The following is a 20,350-nucleotide window of genomic DNA, read 5'->3' as shown; positions in this document are numbered from 1 at the left end:
GCCTGCTGTGCTTGAGGTGAGGAGGCTTTGTTGTGCAAAGCTCCAGGCAAGTAATAATAAGACTTTCTGACAAAAAGGAATGCTGCACTGAATGATGCTTTGGCAAAATCCACCCTGTCCCTTTGCCCAATGATGAATGACAACCATTCTAGTGCTCAGATGTGCTGCATAAACATTTGTGGGTTTTGAAAATGATTGTTAGTTTAGGCTGTCTTGAATGTACCTCCATCACCGATTCAATGCCTTTGTTATTGTCCCCCATTATGTCTGCAAATGTGAGCGGAGTGCTACTTTCTTCTAGACTCTTCTCCACATGGGCTTTTAAATCTTATCTTATCTTTTCTTATATAAAAGGTTTAATTTAGCTACATGTATAAAATACAAAAATGTGTAAATGGTGGACGAGTAATATAGTAGTTTAGGTAAAGGCAAGAGGAATAGAAAATTGTATTACATTTTAGTTAGTTATATATAGGCTACACATTATTATTTTTGTGTTATAAAATTGATATGTGCTGCATTAGCAAAAGTACTAACCAGTGGTCATATTTTCTTTAGTTTTGGAATTAAGGAATCCTGAATTGTATCAACAATGTCTTTGCACTAAAACACTAAACTATATTTTTACAGATCATGGACTTCTTACTGAAGGTTACCAAGTTTCTTATATAATGCTTGAAAGATTATTTACATGTTTGGGATATACTATAGACAGTTTTGGAATGTTTCTGCTTTGTGTTTGAAATTAATTCTGATCACAATGGAGTTGTGTGACAATATTGCAATTAATCCACAAGAGAGAGGATAAGATCTGCACATTCTTGTCCTCTTTAACAGAAGCCAAACATGATCTATACAATGTTTGCACAATGGACATATTTGTTTGTGCTGCCCTCTTTGGGTAAGTGTGAGGATAGAACTGCACTCATTCTCAGGCAGCCCCCTAGAATTCAGCAAAGCTCACAGCTGTTTGTGTGTCTTCACATACAGCAATCCTAACCAGGTTGGGTGCAGTGGGACAGTTCTGCAGGCCATTAAAGCAGCAATTTGGTCATTACCACTGTCTCTTCCACAATCCCGAACACCTGTGTCCTGTGATTCTTCTCTACCCATCATGCCAAAAGACACGATGGAGAGTCCCTGGGTATTTAGAGAGGCAGCGGGAGTTTTGGGTTACATCTTACATCTGTCGTTAAATCTCCAGTCATGTCCTGGTTTACTGTACCTAGTCAATGCCCTTTGAAGTAACAAGTACAAGTAAATGTTTCACATTCCTCTTAGAATGTTAAAAGCTTTCCGCCTGTGTGTCAGCAGTGGCAACAAAAAATTAGCAATGCCATGCTGAACTACTGAAACCTGGAAATATAGTTTAGGTGTAGGTAGGTTTAAAAAATATATGTTTAAAATATCACACGCAGTTGCAGTATGATTTGGGTGAGTTTCCTGGCTTGATGCTGGGGTTTGAAGTTTGTTCAACAGGTCAATGTTTGGAGGCATGTAAACAGTGTCCATACCATCTCTCATAGAAGTAAACAAAATCAGGACAATCACCATGGATGACACTGGCACAGAAGGTCTGGTCTACGGTCAGCAGGTTCTTGACAATAGAGTGCCTTCAGGATCACTGTGGGCCCTGAGCCAGATCATTAATGTAATTGGAGAAGATGATGATGACTTCACTTACCCTTCTCCTGTCACAGCATTTGCTCACTAAGATGCAACTTTGCGGTCCATCATCTACAGGTAGGCCTCATGTCGGATTCTAACTATTTCTGAATGCCTGCCAACAATATCTGCTCTCTTAAAACCTTGTCTATCAACCTAACTGGTCGTTTGTTTTAGTACTACAAGTCATTAACAATAATACCAATTAAAATATTTATATAGCGCTTTTTTAGACTTTCAAAGATGCTTTACATATGGATACAAAAAACAGAATACTCACTTACTATCCTGGTTATGGATATTTTCTACTATCTTCTGAGGAAAATAAGATGAATCTAGCTCGCACTCCTAAGATCCATATGTGTGTGTGTGTGTGTGTGTGTGTGTGTGTGTGTGTGTGCTGCATTTGTTAATCGTAAGCAAAATCAGTGAGGAAACATTCTTGATGATAATTATTTGTTTTATTGAAAACACAACACTTTCAGTATACTAAAGTTTAGCCCATCATGTGGCGAAGTTTCTTATTTAACTCCCTTTCTTGTATAAGGAGGCTGGTGCTGTGTTCTTTGAAGGCTTCAAAATCCTGTAAAATAATGTCAGACGAAATAAAAAATATGTTGAGCACATTCTCAGTCCTACATGGGGCTAGTGTCAGTTGAACTTTTCAATATTTTAGATATCTACAAACCTTTTTGAACTTCTTGTATTTTGTTTTGGAATCATCAAGAGCAGACTGAAGAGACTTCACCTTTACATCTGTATTCACTGCTTCTGCTTCCTGTACAAACCTGAGGCAAGACATAGACATACTTGTTATTCATAAAAGGTTTTTATTAAACCAGTAGTGTGTTGATGCACAATTTACCTGTCCTCTGCTTTGGCTCTGGCTTTTTTGTCTTCTTTACATTTTATCTCCAGCTGCTGGATTTCCTCTTGCTTCTCCTGTATTTAAGACCAATGTGTGTGTAGGTGTAAATTAAATTACTTGTTTATATGTGTAAAGATATTGATTTCAGTGAGGAAAACAAATTTTCTTTTCAGTCACCTGTATAATTTTCCCTCTTTCCATAGACATATACAATAATTTATCCTTCTCTTTGGTGAGGCTCGTTATGGTTTCTCTCGTGTTGATTTCCTTCGAAGCATGCTCTTCTTCAGCCTTCTGTAGCTTCAGCTTAAGGTCTAGTCATGGAAATAAGGCCACACATTTTATAAGTGCTTGTATTTTGCAGCACTTCAGAGAATGATAGAATGTTGACTACCTACCTTGACACATCTTTACAGCGTCTCTTTGCTGTTGTTGAGCATCATGCAATTGATCAAGTAGCGATGCCTCATTGGCTTGATGGTGAGTTGCTTGTTCCAGGAGTTTTGACTGACATTCAGCTATTTCCACCCTTAAACACAGATGTAAAATTCATCTCAGTCATTAATATTATGTCCAATATACAGCTTTGTGCTGCAACTGTTAATGATTTCATCATGGGTTGATCTGTGGACCAATTTTTCAGTCATATAGAATAAAACAATAAACCATGTAATAAGATGACAATTTTTAGGAACCAACAGTGAAATCTTCAACTTGCTTGTTTTGTTTTGCCAACATTCCCAATCATACACAAAACATATTCAATTTAAAATAACGCAGAAAGAAAACATTTTAAAAAGGGAACTTGTAAAAGGTTGGCAGTTGAACTAGTTCAATTCCTTACAACATAAAAAATATGAACACAATTGCTGTTCATTTTCTTGTTGCCAATCAGCCACTCAAGATTTTGCACACATTGATTCTCATTCATTTCTTACCTATATTCATTCTCCTTATTGGTGTATTTCTCAGTCAGCTGATTGATTTCTTGAATCTGTTTTTGAACTAACACTTCTTTATCCTGCAATTTTTGGGAGAACAGCGTATCATTCTCTGACTGAAGCTGTTCGTTTTCCATCTTCAACTGGGCATTGTGACTTTTGTGCTCGTCCATGAATACAATAATCGCTTGGTTGTTAGCAGCTAAAACCATAAACCTCCTCTCCAATAGCTCTGTTTTCTTTCTCTCACTGCCCAGTTCTGTCTGGAAGTCTGTTACTCGGCCCTCCAGCTCCATGTTGATTCTTTGCAAGGCTTGACATCGAAGAAGCAGCTCGTCTGCTCTCTGTTTCAGCATGCAGATCAGATTTGACTGTTCACCTATCCTGGACCGAAGTGTCGCTGTCTCCGTTGTATCATCCACAAAAAGACTTTGGAATTTCACTAGTGCCTTCTGAATACTGTCCATATGCTGGAAACAAGGGGAAAAGCACACCAGGCATTTGTGGCTACTTCTTAGTAAAGTTGTCCTGTGCTTCAGGGGACACCGATCTGATAATAATGTTTATTGGTGGACCGAATTGAGATCAAGATATGAACCAAAGTTGATTTGAAGTGCTCTCAAGAGGCCAACCAATTAATGATGACCCAGTTTTTAAACTACCTCAAAGAAAATGTGGTCAATCTGTACCTTTTTGATTGACTTCAATGGTAGTCTGCATTTTAATCTGATAGATAGATAGATAGATAGATAGATAGATAGATAGATAGATAGATAGATAGATAGATAGATAGATAGATAGATAGATAGATAGATAGATAGATAGATAGATAGATAGATAGATAGATAGATAGATAGATAGATAAATAAATAAATAAATGGCATACATAAAATATTCTAGTCACAAATGTTAGGGGATTTATTATTGTATGAATATATGAAATATATTTACACTATTTTGTATTATCATAAATTGTGAATCTTCATGGAATCGGTCAAACTCTTCTGACCTTAGTCTTGTGTAAGATAAAGTCAGGTTGTTTTAACCAAGATAGTATGTACTGGAGACTAGCCAACTATGTTTGTTATGGCTCACTATTCCAACCCTGGAAATCTATTACGTAGGCTAAAGATCGTGCGTCAATAGATTTTGCTATAACTTCTCTGTAAGACTGCCTATTGGTGGTCATTTCATTTCAATCCCCTTGTTGCATTGTTCTGTTTTGACCCTTGTTTGCAAACAATAAAGATCTGTTCTATATTTGTATTTAAACATTGTGTCATCTGGTATTAATTGCCTAAATTCTCATCTTTTAAAGGTTGATATCACAATTCCACGACACAACCATAACAAAAGAGTTGTAGTTTAAGCAACATATTTCATATGTAGTGTAGTAGGCTATAAGGTGCATTGTTCTCCTGACTTTTAGTGGTGTAGTTAAGAGGATAAAGTGATTAATTTAAAATGGTAATAATAAGAAACTTAAAGTTAAGTAAAGCAGCACATTTCTCTTAAAATAGTGTATTTCCAAACAAGGCTAACGAAGTAAATGTTAAAGTGTACACTGTATTGAAACAATGTATCACTTGTTTTATCCTGTGGAATAATCAAAGTCTCATTTTCTTGAAGCTCCTCTGTCTAATCTTAAATATCTGCTACCATAATTATCCAGATGATGGCGCTGTTGAATACCTGATTCATTTGATCATTGTAGATGCCAAGTTTGAACAGAAATGGGCTAAACCACTACCATTCATTTTGCTTTTTCTCCTAAAACTTTCCTCTCACTCAACTTACTAAACAAGGACAAATTAACAAACTTTGGAAACTTTTCCCCCCCGAAACATTCTGACTATATGTCTAGGCCTACCCCTGTTTTTTTTAAGCCTATTTGTATAATAGCCTATTGTATAATTATCGTTTTATTCGCTTTATGGCCTAGGCCTATATTTAAGAAGATTGTTAATTATGCTATTTGCTGAACTTCAATGTTTGTATATTTACTGTTGTCAAAAAAAGTTTAGTTTAGTAACCAAAGAATTGTAGGCCTACTAGATAGGCTATCACAAAACAGATGAGTCTACTGTAGCCTACATTAGCCTGGATAACAGGTGAAGAAGAGCTATAGCGGACAGAACAGTTGTTAGCTTACTTTACTGTTCTGTAACTTTATTTTATCAAGCTAATTTAGCTTTAAATAATTTTTATACCACTTCAATAAGATATTGTAACATCAACTAAGAACGCTTGACATTTAGTTAGTTAATTCAAGCGAAGCGACGGTTAACCTAACTAGCTACTAGTTTAAAAATAGCCTAACATGTAGGCCGACAGACTCTTACGACAGATTTATTGACGCCATCGATGAGTTTTTACTTACCTCCGTCGTGTTGCCCTCTAACTTCATACACTTTTCTTCATTTCTCTGTGGAGTTGCCATGACAAGTAAAAACTAAGAGGGATGGTAGTGCTTCCTCCCAGCTTTTACCTAATCAAACACTTTATGTTATTTTTTTTGCCCAAGACTTAGCTTTACATTTCATAGAGAAAATCTCGAAGTCGTCTCAGTTGCTTGGTCGCTAATGGCAACCATCTTTACTCCGTCCTCTTGCTCTGGTTCAGCGAGCGGCAGCAGGTGAAATGTTGGTGCCAGTCTCGGCCGCACCGTGGAGGTGTTGGGCTTTTGACCAGGCAAGTCACCCAAGTCCCATAGACGTCCATGGGCCAGCCGCTAGGTCCATGCTAGAACTGTGGTGGAGGTAGGCCTACAGGTCTCGAAAGAAACATGGTAGCAGTTGTAGTTTTCCTATTAATTCATTAGTTCATTATTGATCATTTCCGATCGATTTAGGCCAATTGTTTTTGCTTATTTATATGTCACTTGAGCAAAGAAGGCTAGCCTAGAGACATTATTTTTTGCATTGGTGTAATAGCCTATTAACAAAACACTCAAAAGAACCTATACTTCCAAGTTTTACGTTAGGCTATAGCTGCTTTGTGTGTGTGTGTCCGGCAACATAGGGATTAGGCTACATGACTCATCTCCTTAAGGACACTTATTAGCCTATATATATATATTTTTTTTTGTAGGCTATTAGCCTACTCACATCATTATTTTCCTGGTACAAAGAGTAGGCTAAACACTCTCCTAATTCCCAAGTGCGGAGGAAATAAACAGTGATGACAGCCTGCAGTGAGTAAAAAATCACTGGCACTCAGGACAAGTCGGACCTGAATGGCATTATGCAGATTCCAGGGATTTATCCGGAGGGCCGAGACTGGCTTGGGGGAGCGGCTGTCCTGGCCTTTGTGCACGCCCCTTTCATCAACTAACGGCAAGGGAGACAGAGGAAAGCTACAGCATCCCATCCAGCCCCAGTCCCTGCAGCTCCTCCATCTGCACAGTGGAGCTGGACGGACCAGCCAGAATGTGGAGAGCACCGCTACTTAAACTCTTTCTCGTCTTCATATGCTGTGTTCGATGGTGCCACTCTGAAGGTAAGTAGCCTAGGGAAGGTTTTCCTTTTATTTTTTTTCTTTCTGGTCGCAGACTGTCAGCTGAAATATGCACTGAGGACCTGCAGAGTTGTTGTGCTAGTGAGTCAACAAGTGTAGGACTTGTTGCTCATCAAAACAAACCAGTTATTGTGCAGGGGAATTTAAGTGGAATAGTTTATTGTCTGATTCAATTAAATGTTATTCTTTAGCTCAGAAGAACAACTATATAGGCTATGTATAGCCTATTAAAATGTGTAAAAGTTCAAGGTTGACACGATTCAAAGTGACCACATAGTCTAATTCAACAAAACACATGGAAATGACCTTGTTGGTGAATCAAATAGCCGCTGTTATAATGAGTCATTTTGATGTGGCCACTATGTAAAGTAATTCTGGCTCTAGTGCTACATGTTTTGACCACATAGTATTACTTTAAAGGTTGAGCACAAAGCCTCCCTCAGACAGATTGGAAGTTCTGTTGAGGAACTTTTGCCTGAGCTTTACTGTTGCTAGGTAACAGAAAAGAGCATGTGACTTACAGACAATCTGCAAGGACTGAGAGCTACTGGTACAAATCTCATTCAGTGGAACAGATTATAGCCATAGCCTACGCTGCAAACCACTGACTCAAACTTGATTCCTGCTTGGAGGAAGAGCTTTATCTTTTTAAATGTGAGACAGTGACGCCCCAAATGCTCAGATAGCGCTCTTTATACACGTCAGTCTTGTGTGTTTCTGTCTCTTGTGTTTGTAGCCCAGCTAGATCCTACTGCTCAAATTGTAATCTGCTTTCTTTTTGCTCAACCCTTAGTATGTAAGCTCCTTAGTGTGAATCAAGCAACTAATTACACTGCAGCTGCTGCAGAATGGAACCATTTCTACCTAAGGAGCAGTTTGGAGCTCTGAAAAAAAAAACTGTACCAAGAATAAGGCCATGTTTACAGCTTCCTTATTTTATTCATTTTGAAATGGCATAGACCCATTTCCTCATTGGCCAACAGAAACATTAAAATAGAAAACGCAGAATGTCCTTGCCAAACAGACACTGTAACAGAGAGACTGTAGCATTTAGAAAAATTCCTTGGCATTTCCTTTGAATTGCAGCAGTCAGCTGAAACTGCAGATGACAACTGAGGTGAACAAAATGATGACTTGACTCAAACCACACACTCTCAGCAGACTTTGTCAGCACGCTTGTGTTGATCATTAGCTTAGATTTGTTGTGATTAACAGATAGTGATAAACTATTCTCAAATACGATTACTAGAGTCATTTATCTTTAACCCTGAATATTGAAAGTCCTTCCTGAAGGCTATTTGGCGTTGTGTGTATCAGATTGAAATATGTGTCTCTTAACAATACACTCAAGAGATTAGTAATGGTTTATTTATGTTGTTTTACTATGAGGGCGAAAGACGGATTTTTCTAATCTCTGATTAATCCCCCTAAAAAATCCTTTGGTTTGACAGTTGTTTCTCCCGAGATGTTCCGTAACACATTATCCAGCCCTTAAAGTGGATGCTGCTGCAGAATGCTTACACTGGCACTAATAGCTAATGGTTTGTTAACTATCCTCTGCCATTTTGCTGTTCTAGACATGTTTTTGTCAGTAAATAGAGTTGTTTTCTACATTAATCATTGGCCAGTAAAATAACTTAATGAGATCGCAGTAAGAACTTTACAAATATTCCTCTTTTCTTTACATAAGAGGAATTTTAGACAGCATAATGAAATCAGACAACATGTTGCCAGTGTAATTGTTGTCTGCTAGCATTTTGCTCAGACTGAACTATCTTGATTCTGTTAAACTATTTCTTAGTTTGAGCCTGTAATGACATTGTTAAAATGTCTTCTGTTGTGGTCAAACTTTTCAATCCCAAACACAATCTTGGCCAGCACGTGCACGTTAAACCTCACTCATACCGGCTTCTTTCCGGCGTAGGAGCCTAAATCCTTGTGCAACAGTAACCCTGCGTTAGAAACAGGAACACAGTTGGCACACGTGGAGCAAATCCTTTCTTTTCCTGAAGCTCACTTAGTCTAGGTAACATACACTATTTTTTTAACCTTTATTTAACCAGGAAAGTCTTATTGAGATTAATAATCTCTTTTACAAAAGAGCCCTGGCCAAGACAGGCAGCAGCACAGTTAGTTACAGACAATCATTTAAAAACAACAGAGAACATACAAATAGAGTCACAGTCAGAACATCATCAAACAAAGCATGTACAGACAGAAGAGCCAGCTTCAACATCATTAAGTAAGGACTTGAACATGTTTAGAGAAACCAGCTCCTTAAATTTTAGCGCATTTTGCAGCTGGTTCCATGAAAAAGGAGCAGCATAACTAAATGCCCTTTTCCCCAGTTCAGTACGGACTCTAGGCACAGTCAGTAAAAACAAGTCCTCAGAGCGGAGCTGATACTTTCCTGTGCTTTTCTGAATGACATACTTCTGCAGGTATGTAGGAAGAACCCCGAGGATGGTTTTATAAATTAGAATATGCCAATGATGGAGTCTGCGGGTGGACAGGGCAAACCATCCAACTCGAGCATACAAAGAGCAGTGGTGCGTGAGGGTTTTAAAAGAAGTAACAAATCTCAGTGCTCCGTGGTAGACCGTGTCCAAAGACTGTTGGCATTTTGAAGATGCATTCATATATAAAACATCACCATAATCAAGAACCGGCAAGAAGGTAGCTTCGACTAATCGTCGTCTGGCCTCGAGAGAGAAACACGACTTATTCCTAAAGTAAAAACCTAACTTTAGTTTCAGTTTTTTCACCAGGTTTTGTATGTGAGTTTTAAACGAGATGTGGTCATCGATCATAAATCCCAAGTATTTGTAAGTAGTTACAACCTCAATTTCATTACCTTGGGAAGTTAACATTTTCTAATTTAACACAATCTTTCTGGAATTTGAAAATACCATAAGTTTGGTTTTATCAGCATTGAGAACAAGCTTCAGTTGACAAAGCTGAGCCTGCACTTGATCAAAAGCACTTTGCATATAAACAAAAGCCTTACTGAGTGAGGATGCACAACAATAAATTACACTGTCATCCGCATAGAAATGGAAAGCTGCATTTGGGACATTTTGTCCAAGGCTATTAATATACAAAGTAAATAATAGCGGTCCCAGAACTGAACCCTGGGGAACTCCCTTACACACTGTAAGCATCTCTGAAGTAAATCCATCAAACTGAGTAGCCTGAGTTCTGTTAGTGAGATAGTTGACAAACCATCCCACAGTATGATCAGAGAAACCAATCTTAATAAGTTGCTGTATCAGAATGTGATGGTCCACAGTATCAAACGCTTTAGATAGATCAATAAAGAGAGATACACAATGTTGTTTTTTATCTAGAGCTTCTATGATGTCATTTAAAACTTTCATGGCAGCAGTAGTGGTGCTATGATTTTTTCGGAACCCTGATTGATGTACAGATAATATTTGATGAGTATGGACATACTCTTTAACCTGCTCACTAACCAGGGATTCCATGACTTTTGATAACACTGAGAGGTTTGAGAGTGGTCTGTAATTATTTAAAATGTTTGGATCCCCTCCTTTTAGTAGGGGTAGAACATAAGCAGCCTTCCAGATCATAGGGATTTTGTTTGAAGCCAATGAGAGATTAAAAAGATGTGTCAATGGTTCAGCTATTAGGTCTGCTGCTAATTTCAAAAACCTTGGTTCCAAGTGATCCGGACCACTATAGATGGAGTTTAGCCTCTGATAAACAATGGTGTGCTATGACTACTCACTGTACAGAGAAAAAAAATTAGCTGTCCATTGGCTGTCTCATTGCATTGTAACAACTTCATGTACGGTTATTTTTCACTCATGCTTTTGTTAAGGCACATACCAAAATAAACATGTAACTTATTCCTCGATACTAGCCACACCAAGGCTTTATTCCTCACTCTATTTATTCCTTAGGCCATGCCACTGCCAAAGCGCCCCACTGTTTTGTTTGTAGCAGTAAGAGCCAAAGTCACTTGTTTGGCAATTGACTGCATTCTGCTGCATTGATTTCCATATGAAATAAGCAGCGGCACTTCTCTCTGACAGTGTGGACGGGTCCAGCGCTTCATGCTGCCAGCAGCCGTTTTATTCACTTTTCTTCGCACCCATTCAGCGAGGCAACAGAGGGCTTGGCCAAAACAACATGGTATTGATGAAAGCTTCAAGACGCTTTTTATTCGCCTCACGTGACAAGAATGAGATGTTTGAGCGGTAGTAGACAGGTGTTTCCATAATGGATGGCCATGAGAGGGGGGAGCGTAATGTTGAACTTGTTTTTCACCTTATCGCAGGCAGTAAGCCGTACTGTATTCTGCCTTCTGCCGTCCGTCTCCAAGGTGGCTTCGTTTTTTTGTTTTTGTTTTAGGGTGACACTTCCAGTTATGAGTTTGCATCCCTGCTGGCACCTCTTTTGTGCCATTGTAATTTCACAGTGGGGTTTATAAGGAGTTTGGGGGGGCTTCATTCTAATGAAAATTCCTCCACTGCTCTTCTTTGTTGGCCAATAGTAGGGCGTCCTTATCTTTCTGCGTGGATAGTGCAGTGCAGCTCTCTCCTGCTGTGGGTTTAAGTTGCTAATTAGAAAATACAATACTAGAAAAGAAGGGAAAGGAAAACATTAAATTACACACAGAAAACAACAATGAAAAGGCCTGGCTCTTTAGACTCAATGTAAATTCTTAACTCACTCTTAATAGTTGATTTGAACGAAAAGCCTTTACCTTATGTGTCAATCTACTCATTGACGTAGTGAAATTGTTTTTTTGACTGTCAGGATGGAGACAGTAAAAAAGTTACAAAAAAACTTTCCTGATTGTAAGAAGAGCCCCTCACATAAGATAGTGCCGTTGAAAGGTTCAGCTTCAGTGTGTCTGTCACCTTTCCCAGAAGTAATACTGTCAGGATACACTGGCTGCATTGGAAAGCCTCCAGCAGATTGGTTTCTCATTTGGCATGCGTGGTTTTAAATTGTCAACCTAGCTCTGAATGTATGGCAGCTATGAACATCTTGATCTTTTCCAAAGCAAATGGTGCTGTTAAAGTTGTTTGTATTGCTATTAGTTCATTTGTAGTAATCTTTTTTCTTTGTCTTTTATTTTTTAAAACGTTGTGCCCCTGTACAACTAACAGTGTTATCTGAACATTACTAAATACTTAATATTTAAATGTATTGAATGTAGCCTTCATTGTCAAAGGGAAATATATATATTTTTTAAATACCTAGAGTGTGTTTCTTAGCCAGTTGTATACTTTATGCAACACCTGCTGCAATGCTATGGATGATGCTGAAACCTCTGGGATCACTGCCTCACAACAAAGGCCCCCTTTGAGCAGGTTGTGAGCAATTTTATCATTAGTAAACTGAGCAGGAAAAAGGTTATCCCATTGAATAGCTGCTGAAGGAGTTAAATATACAGCTTGTTTTACTGGGTTGGCCGTAAAGCAGTTTGGTGATTTCCTGGCTTATTCATCTGAGACTGAGAAGAATTGTTGATGGGAGCATTTCCATGGCTTTTAGTGCAGATGCATAGACAGTGACCCCTCAAATGTTGTGGAAGTGATTCATCATTATAAGATAACATTACATTAAGGAGAGGATAAACCTCTGACTCTTAATACAATCAATGCCTCATTCACACAGAAGACATAACATTTTTTGCTCAGGTAGACGCAAAGGTTGGCAATGGCATAACATTGTATTTCATACCTTGTCTCAATTCCTTATAACTATTACAGTTGGAGTCATTGATTCTCAAAAACCTTTGGTGTCAAAATGACTTTTTCAGTGAATATCTCCTCACAATCCTTTACCTATCCGTACTGTTTGTGTGCTGAAAAAAAATCCTAGGCTCTGTAAACAGGCATTTTGCAATCTACAAAGGTCCCTTTTTTTACATACTACCTATTGTGTACCCGTTGGCATTTACAGAGCCTAGGCTGTCTCTGCACACTGGATTATTTTTTCAGTGCACACATAGTACGGGCAGGAAGCAGATCCTGAGGAGATACTGATTTTGGGTTCCGCATCCTCCAGAATAACTGAACCCATCTTTAACTTCAACACATTGAACTTGAATTGTAAAGCTATATACAGCTATGGGTGGTGGTGGGGGGGGGGGGGGGGGGGGTAATCCAGTATTAGATTTTTAGTACCTTCATTATTTGGTCTTATTCTGAAGTATAGGAAGTTATATAATCGAGAAGGAAGAATGTTTCCAAAATACTGGATAAGACATAAGACAGGACAGAGATAGACCACCGACCCTAAGTGTGTGCACCACCAATCACCACCTCACAGCTCCTCTCGCAAAGAATTTGGGTTGAAATGGTTGCGGTACCACCCAGTACCACTATTTATTCCAATTACATTTCAGACCGGACAGGAACAGCATGCAACATAAATCAGGCTGTCAAGAGAGACAATCAGAATTGCACATTCCTATTTGGACGGGTCTGATGGAGTGCTCTGCCACTGAACTATGCTGCCTGAATCAATCTCTCCTGGAAAACGTCAGGGAAGGTAGAGTGGTAGTACCTTATCTCTACAGATGCCACTCAGTGAGAACATCAAAAGGAGGCTCGGGATGAGTGCAGTGAAGGTTGTGTAACTATTGAGGGGGGGATGGCTGGCACGCTTGTCTCCAAGGCTTGTCAATGCTGTTAACAACATGCTTCATCAGTGGAACACATTCCTACCCCATTTTCCAATGCCTTTAATATATTACATATATTTGAAAATATTAAAGAATTGATCGCCTCTTATTTTTGTGACCTTATTTGTTTTTAGCTTTTTGTCCTCGCAACTCATGACCCAGGATGGACAGGACAATTAGTTTTGGATATAATTAAATGATTATAATGTAATTAACATTAAAAATGGCAAACAAATAAATAAATAATGGATTGTTGGAAAGCAGTAGCGGGTCTTGTAGCATGTAAGTAAAAGCTTGACAATCACACACTGAATGGTGTCAAAATTTGAATTACGTTTAGGATGTGAGTTGGGGCAGTTCAGCTGTGGGACAGGCCGGTGTATACCCGGTGACTGGCACTGTGACGGCACATCAGACTGTGTGGATGACTCAGATGAACACGACTGCCGTGAGTAACTCTTTAAATCACACTCTTTTTTACAATGTAGTTTAGTACAAAGTGCAATTTTCTTCTTCAGTCTTTTAGATGGGCAAGAGAGAGTAGTACTCAAGTAAAGTACAAGTAACTCAAAATTGTAATTAAGAATTATACTTGAGCAAATGTACAAAGTAACTTTCCACCATTGCTGCTCTTTGTGTATCCCACAGCTCAGGTAACATGTGATGACAGTCATTTCCAGTGCTTGAGTGACGGAGAGTGTATCCCTGCTGCGTGGCTTTGTGATGATGAGGAGGACTGTGAAGATGGCTCAGATGAGAGGCACCACTGTCGTAAGTTAATTTGACATTAAAAGGCAATTTTGGGGGGGACCTTATAAATATGTCAAATGGAAAATATGAATTACTCCAGTTGCCCCTGAGTAGTTTATATATTTTATTCAAATATATTTAGTTTCTGCTTGGTCCAGTGCTTCATTGAAACTGGTGTATACAACGGTTACTTGAATTTAATCTACTTGTTCAGATATTGGATGTTTATATTGTGGCTGATGAAAGTATTTGGTGTTTGAACAATAAGATCTTGAGGACGAAGAAAGTAAGGGAATAAGATAATAGGCTTCAGTACCTACAAATACAATCTAAATTATTTGAAGTTCATTGAAGAACAATGTAAATAAAAGGTTTTTGCTAAGTCACTCTCCAATCCTTCCCCAGCTGGAAGGACATGCACCAGTGGCCAGTTCAGCTGTAGTAATGGGGCGTGCATCCCAGGAGAATACCGATGTGACCGACTGGCAGACTGCTCAGATGGGTCTGATGAGAGAGATTGCCGTAAGTTTAAAATTGTGGTTTCAATTTTTAAGATTTTCTTTTTTTTTATCTCAGGCTCCTGTGGCATTTTAATCAATTTGTTAAGATTAAGAGGCTCGCTGACTGACAGAATGGGCCACAATATGCTTCTTGTTGTCAGCGGTTGATTGCAGATTCCTTGGTGGATTAGTCAAGCTGTAGTTCAGCTGCTATGCCATTCTTGTGCCGACATGGTAGACTCACAGCACTACACACTGTGGTAATCTCACAATTGCATGAAGAATGCTGTGGCGAGTGCTGTTGTCATGGTGGTGGTGTTACATTTTAGCCTCTTATCCTTTCCATTCGTCAAGCTTTTCACATGTTAAAAAGCTTAAAAGAGCACAGTTGTCAGGCTGATTTGAATAGCGTTGGCCTGATGATGATGATTTAATCTTACAGATTACCCAGAGTGCACAGAGCTGAGGTGTGCTAGTGGAGCCTGCTACAACCGGACCCAGCGGTGTGACCACTTACTCGACTGTCGCGACGGCTCTGATGAGGCAAATTGCAGTAAGAAAAACAATCAATTACTGTGACACATGGCTCAAGTTGTTCCTTGGTGTTCCTTTACAAAAAAAGGGCCCATACCAGCATGACATCATCACCAAATAGATATTTTCTGTCTTTTTCTGATGTGTTTTCTTTAGCACAGCAATGCAATACGGGCCTGTTCCCGTGTCATAACGGAGTGTGTGTTCCTCAGCGCTATGTCTGTGACCACGACGATGACTGTGGAGACCGAAGTGATGAGTTAAACTGCAGTATGTTGGCTAGCCTCGGCCTTTTTGCCCTTTTCGCCTTTTTGCCTTCTCTTAATTAAACCTTACTGTCTCTCTGAATGACTTTTCTTCATCCAGATAGAACCATTTGTAACTTAGTCTCTGATCTTTACTGGTTATTAATATTCTCTTCTTCACTTGCAGCATATCCTTCATGTAGAGGGAACTACTTCACCTGCCCCAGTGGCCGCTGTATCCACCAAGTCTGGGTTTGTGATGGAGAGGACGACTGTGAGGACAATGCAGACGAAAAAGGCTGTGGTATGGATATACATGTTAAAAATCCAGTTGTGGTAAATCTAGTTAATTTTTTACTTGTAGGACCAGAAAGTCAAAAGAAATTTAGCTGGAATGCTTCAGTAACAACTGAAGCTCTCAGTGTGAACCTGATTCATCTCCAGTTCTCCATGGTTGCTTAAGGATAGCAAGACGCTCGGCCTGTGCTCCTTTAAGTGTGTTATTCAATGCCTCTTTGTGGCACAATATCGCGCAGCCCCCCCAAAGGGCTTTAGAATTCCTCCACACGGCGGTGAAGAGTGTGTGTTTTTAGAGGATAGGCTGCCAGAGCCCTCAGAACCCCCATGTCACCCCCTCAAAGCTCCACTCCCCTCCTGCATCCATTTAAAGTGACAGTAATAATAAAAAAAAAGTCATAGTCACATTTTCTTCAAAATCTACAACACCACAATCCTGTGGAAATAAGACTGCCTATTCTTAAAGATATAGTGAGTAACTTTTTAATATAAATGAATGTTGGTTACATTCTAGTCATTGCCAAATTAGTTGAGACAAAGTTGAAAGTGTCCAATCTCTGTATTTCTCAGTATGGCAGCGTTTACACTGTTGTCACCCCCTGACACTAGCGCAGGAGCTGAAGAAGAACCCAAGACATTTTTGAATTGTTGATTCTCCTGCTATGAATAAACCTGGACGTATAACAGAAGGAATCAAATCCATGCGCCATCCCTAGTAAAGGCTTACCTCATGTAGATGCGCCGACAGCGTTGTTGTAATTACTCAGAATTTGTCATGGGGCTACAGAAGTTACGCAATATAGCTTTAATACACACACCACACACTTAATATCTTCTAATTCCCATTAATTAAGTCTTAACAAATGTCAAACTCTCTGCTGTCTCCAGAAAATGTAGCACGGGAGTGTTACCCAGGAGAATGGCCGTGTCCATCCTCTGGCCTATGTATCCCCATGGATCAGCTTTGTGATGGGACGCCTCAATGTCCAGAGGGCCAGGATGAAACTAACACCACTGCTGGGCGCAACTGCAGTAAGTACCAAAACAACTAGGGTCAAGTACACTTAAGGACATCTGATAACACAGACACTTTGCTACTGAACTACCACCATCCTCTAATCTGATTCCCATCCTTGTCAGGTATCTGGAGATGTGCCTCTCTGAGCTGTGAGCATCGTTGTCATGCCTCCCCTGAAGGAGGGACCTGTTCTTGTCCTTCTGGATACATTGTCAACAATAACAATAGTCGCTCATGTATAGGTATATTTTTCCTTTATTGACTTTACATGACCTTTGCCCTATGATTGAGATTCTTTCTTCACATAGACAATTTCAAGGATGAGTTGGGATGATTGATGAAGTTCCACAGTTTTGGTTTTGGTTTTTGGCCAGAGAGCGGGACGTCATTCTGTAAACAACAAAGATTCTCAATCACAGGACACCAGAAGTACACGGAAAAATCTTTATTTTACCAAGGCCTTGACTTTGTGCAAGTAAAAAGTGACATTCTTATTCTGGCCAGGGCCCTAATCAACTCAAATAAGGTTTGCATGATCTAGACATGTGCATACAATCTGAGGTTTTTGTTTGGACTCTACAGTACAGCTCACAAACAGTGAGGACACATGCATTAAAACTAAAAAAGGCAGAAGGAATGGAACTGAAGGATTAACACCTAATTAAAGCTTTATATTGTCTAAAATTTTTTAATAAAAGTGCAATTTTACTCTGACTAAACACATCTGTGCTAAATCCTCTGTTCTGTGATCTTGATTTTGTCGCTGAAGACTTTGACGACTGTTCGATGTGGGGCGTGTGTGACCAGCTGTGCGAGGACCGCGTAGGCTCTCACCGCTGCAGCTGTCGAGAGGGCTACGTCCTGGAGCAGCACAGACACTGCAGAGCTGACGTCTCAAGTGAGTGTCATTTCCTCTCCGCTCTGACAGATTGTCTTACATACAGTATGTCTCAGTTTTCAATGTGTGAATGATCCCATCCCAATGAGGCCCATTAGCATAGCGCCCTTTTTCTCCAACCACTGCGGCTGCTGTACTGACCGTCTGCGCTTCTTTCCGGTTCATTGTTGCGTACTGAAGGTTGTTTTAGTTCATCTCTTGCCTTTGTGTTAACTGACAGACTGACCTTTCTGCCTTGTTCTTTAGTTAAAAGGAGTGTGTAATGATTGCAGCTAGGAAGAGCTCTACTTTAATCATTCTGAGTCAGATGTGAATTAATGAGATTCATTCTGTAAATTTCCACTGATGTTATAGTTGAGCAGGCACACTACAAATGTGTGATTGATTTCTGTTTCGATACAAATCAGGCTCTGGTTACCTGACATTTTCAAATGACTTATTATTCATGTTGTGTTCTGTAACTTGTTGAATTGTGTGTTCTTTGCAGCTGGTGTCCCTTCCCTGATATTTTCTAATGGCAGAGACCTGCTTATAAGTGACATCCACGGTGTTGGTCTTCGCACTTTGATTCGGTCACAGAACAGAGGGGTTGCAGTGGGAGTGGACTTTCATTATAATCTCCAAAGAATCTTCTGGACTGACACTATTCAGAATAAGGTATTTTTTTGTTTATCTAATCTCCATATACAGCTTTAGTTGTACGGTACCTATTTTCTATAATGTTTGTCTCCGTATTTTGTTATACTGTACTTGGGTAAGGGTTTACAGGGACTGGATTGGTTTCTTGTTTGAGGAAAGAGTCGCGTAAGACTGGAGCTGGCCAAAACAAATTCTTTCAGTTATCCTTTTAAATATCTGCAATGTTGATACTATAATAAGGGGTTATCTGTTGGCTCCTTGGCGGCTGGGTCGTAATGAAGAGAGGTAGATGTGGAATGGAATCCAAATGGCCTAATCTTGAAACCTGTCTGATAGGCTAGTATGATGTTCACATACCAGGGTGCAATTTTTGTAACTCGATCTTGTTCAAAGTAATCATGCTGTAATTGTTTTCAGTGGCACCGTCCATCTATATAAATTCTTTGGCCAGCTAAAAAGTCTTTGTTCAGCCTATGCTTTGGCTCCTCAATGGTTTGAACTGCAGCCACTGGGCTGAAATACGAGGGAAAATATGTGACTGTGCACCTGTGTATATCAGCCACTTACAAGGCAACATGTCAGAATCAAAGAAGGGAAAGCACCAATAGGGCATGTGAACAAAACCAGAAACGTTAAACTACCAGTCTATTTCCACATCTTCAGTTTCTCTTTTAAACAGGTCAGTTGAAAATCCTGCTTTGTAGATGCTTGGATCTTGTTTCCAAAGAGGCAGAGTGGCTGAGGGCAGTAACTCTCTAACCAGCTCTGCAAAGTGCTGACTTCCAGTCTGAGGAACAATTGCCATCATAGTATCGCTAGAGAAAAAGGTTTAGAAAAGCACCCCTCGGGCTACACAGAAATGTAACAAGGCAGAATCATCGGACAAGCAAACAAATACGCAAAGTAGCACTGTCAGTTAAAGAACCAAGAGGGGTTTTTAAATATTTGGTCTAAATTACTGCCGAAGCCTAAAACCCGAAACCTACATTGATGTAGGAAGGCATCTCTTTATGCCTAGTATGGACAGCGGGAACAAATACATTGACCAATAACACTTTCAATGCACTTTTGGGAATTTTAGTATTATTGAGATACACATGAAAAAACACACTCTTTAATATCTTTACTTTGTTTCTGGATGCCGTGACCACCTTAGAGTTAATTTTCCTTTCAACAATGGTGTCTTTTGTGTACAGGTGTTTTCTGTGGATATGGACGGTTCCAACATACAGGTGGTTTTAAATGTATCAGTTGACTACCCTGAGAACCTGGCGGTGGATTGGGTGAACAATAAACTGTATGTGGTGGAGGCCAGCGTCAACAGGATTGACATGGTGGACTTCGATGGAAGTAACCGGGTCACACTCATCACCGAGAACCTCGGAAACCCTAGAGGACTGGCGGTGGACCCCACTGTCGGGTAAACAAGTCTCCAAGTCTCCATTCATTCATCTATCCAGCCAATTTCCTCCAACCCCACATACTGTATCTGTCGTGCTCCATTGGCATGGAATAATGTGTGGGTGTGTGTGAGATTAACAGATTGCCCTCGGTAGATTAGCGAGGGGAATGTAAGTGATGACCCTCATTGTAATCCAATAGTATAGTTAAAGTAGAGGGGCCGGGTGGGGGGGAGCCAGGTGGCCAAATTGCTTATAGTAAATTAATGTACAGCTCTTTGGATAAATGCACAGCCACCCACTTGGAGACATTATGTGGATGCCAGACTTAATTAACAACAGGAAAGTCTCCTATATTTCTACTCAAGTTAATTCATGTAACGTAATTACTGTGGTCCCAGTTGTAAGTAGCAGGTCT

General features: G+C 39.7%; 2 protein-coding genes across 2 annotated transcripts in view; one reads left to right on the top strand and one right to left on the bottom strand.

Moving 5' to 3' along the window:
• Positions 1-2,161: 2,161 nt before the first annotated feature.
• Positions 2,162-5,914, bottom strand: LOC307258799 (coiled-coil domain-containing protein 89; the record flags this gene model as incomplete). The annotated part of the gene is made up of 7 exons (XM_080038466.1): positions 2,162-2,248; positions 2,354-2,453; positions 2,531-2,607; positions 2,711-2,847; positions 2,932-3,062; positions 3,472-3,944; positions 5,855-5,914. 7 exons carry the CDS (start codon positions 5,912-5,914, stop codon positions 2,162-2,164), a joined length of 1,065 nt encoding a protein of 354 aa, XP_079894592.1.
• Positions 5,915-6,902: 988 nt separating this feature from the next.
• Positions 6,903-20,350, top strand: part of lrp2a (low density lipoprotein receptor-related protein 2a) — a gene marked incomplete at both ends in the record, with an annotated part of 49,336 nt that continues 35,888 nt past the window's right edge. The window contains 12 exon segments of the mRNA XM_080038332.1: positions 6,903-6,972; positions 13,992-14,099; positions 14,300-14,422; positions 14,807-14,923; positions 15,344-15,454; positions 15,592-15,705; positions 15,868-15,984; positions 16,866-17,009; positions 17,118-17,237; positions 17,765-17,893; positions 18,381-18,550; positions 19,729-19,952. Of these exon segments, the coding sequence (XP_079894458.1) occupies positions 6,903-6,972; positions 13,992-14,099; positions 14,300-14,422; positions 14,807-14,923; positions 15,344-15,454; positions 15,592-15,705; positions 15,868-15,984; positions 16,866-17,009; positions 17,118-17,237; positions 17,765-17,893; positions 18,381-18,550; positions 19,729-19,952 (1,547 nt within the window).

The sequence above is a fragment of the Ammodytes marinus genome (assembly GCF_949987685.1).
Source record: "Ammodytes marinus genome assembly, chromosome: 12".
In the NCBI taxonomy this organism is placed as follows: domain Eukaryota; kingdom Metazoa; phylum Chordata; class Actinopteri; order Uranoscopiformes; family Ammodytidae; genus Ammodytes; species Ammodytes marinus.
The sequence above is the reverse complement of the archived record's forward strand: the minus strand, read 5'-3'. Positions and strand labels throughout refer to the sequence as shown.